The sequence below is a fragment of the Arachis ipaensis genome, chromosome B04 (assembly GCF_000816755.2).
Source record: "Arachis ipaensis cultivar K30076 chromosome B04, Araip1.1, whole genome shotgun sequence".
Taxonomy (NCBI): domain Eukaryota; kingdom Viridiplantae; phylum Streptophyta; class Magnoliopsida; order Fabales; family Fabaceae; genus Arachis; species Arachis ipaensis.
The window spans coordinates 627,939-628,915 of NC_029788.2; the positions used below are offsets into that span (position 1 = coordinate 627,939).

At 32.0% G+C, this 977-nt stretch overlaps 1 protein-coding gene across 2 annotated transcripts in view; it reads right to left on the reverse strand.

Annotated features, from left to right (window-relative positions):
- LOC107638378 (7-dehydrocholesterol reductase) overlaps nt 1-307 on the reverse strand; it is a 5,363-nt gene extending 5,056 nt beyond the window's left edge. Inside the window, exon 1 of one of the 2 annotated variants that reach the window (XM_016341613.2) lies at nt 25-307. In XM_016341613.2, coding sequence (XP_016197099.1) covers nt 25-152 — 128 coding nt within the window. In that variant the 5' untranslated portion in view covers nt 153-307. The remainder of the gene's footprint in view (nt 1-24) is intronic. The other variant, XM_021120303.1, reaches the window with a different exon arrangement.

Below are 977 nucleotides of genomic sequence, written 5' to 3' on the forward strand. Positions count from 1 at the left end.
AGTGCGCAATGAATAATAACTCACAGGAGAATGACGAAGGGAGGACAGAGTGTGAGAAGGGAGATCATGGAGAAATAGGTGAGCAGAGGTGAGTGTACGGTCTCCATGGTCTTCGTCTTCGTCTTCGTCTTCGTCTTCGACTGCTCCGCCATCTTGGAGAAGTGGTGACTGCTGAGGCGTTTGGAAAGGAAAGTGAAGACCACGACTCAGTCCGGGATGACCTGCAACTGACCCAAGCCTTGTGCTGCCTGATGCTTTCCTTCCCAGCCCACCACCCAATAACTACACCTTCTTTCTACTCTTACTCCTTATTTAACACTCTTAATTACTATTTTATTTTAGAGTATTTATTCATTTTGGTCTCAACAAATTTTAGATCAGACATTCTAATCTCTAATTAAAATTAATTACTCAGATCTTAACAAATCGGGTCTTAAAAATTGAACTTACGGTCTAGATTCATGAAATCTATCAAAGACGACAAATAGTTAAAAGATATAGTCATTAGCTTTTGAGTATAAATTGATTAAAAATAAGTTGAGAAATTTTTTTCTTCTGAATATTAAAATTTCAGAGTGTGCATTGTATAATTTGAAATTGCAGTATTACATTGTTAATATTAGAGTTATACGAGATATGATGGAAATTGAGGGAGAATGGTGTTATTTTTAAATAGAGGAAGTCAAGGACTATTTTATCCCTGTTTTTAGAGACCATTTTATCGTCGGTTAGAATTGACAGAGTAAAAAATCTAAGTGACTGACGAAATTAATTATTAAAAATCAATCGAATAATTAATTTTAGTTAGAGATTAAAATGTCTAATTCAAACTTTTTTAAGACTAAAATAGGTGAATACTCTTTTATTTTATTTCAATTTACCTAGCATATCAACTAAAGTAAATATTCAAATTATTAATTCAAAAAGCTTTCATAAAAAATATAAAATTTAATTTCTAATACATTTTATTGACTAAA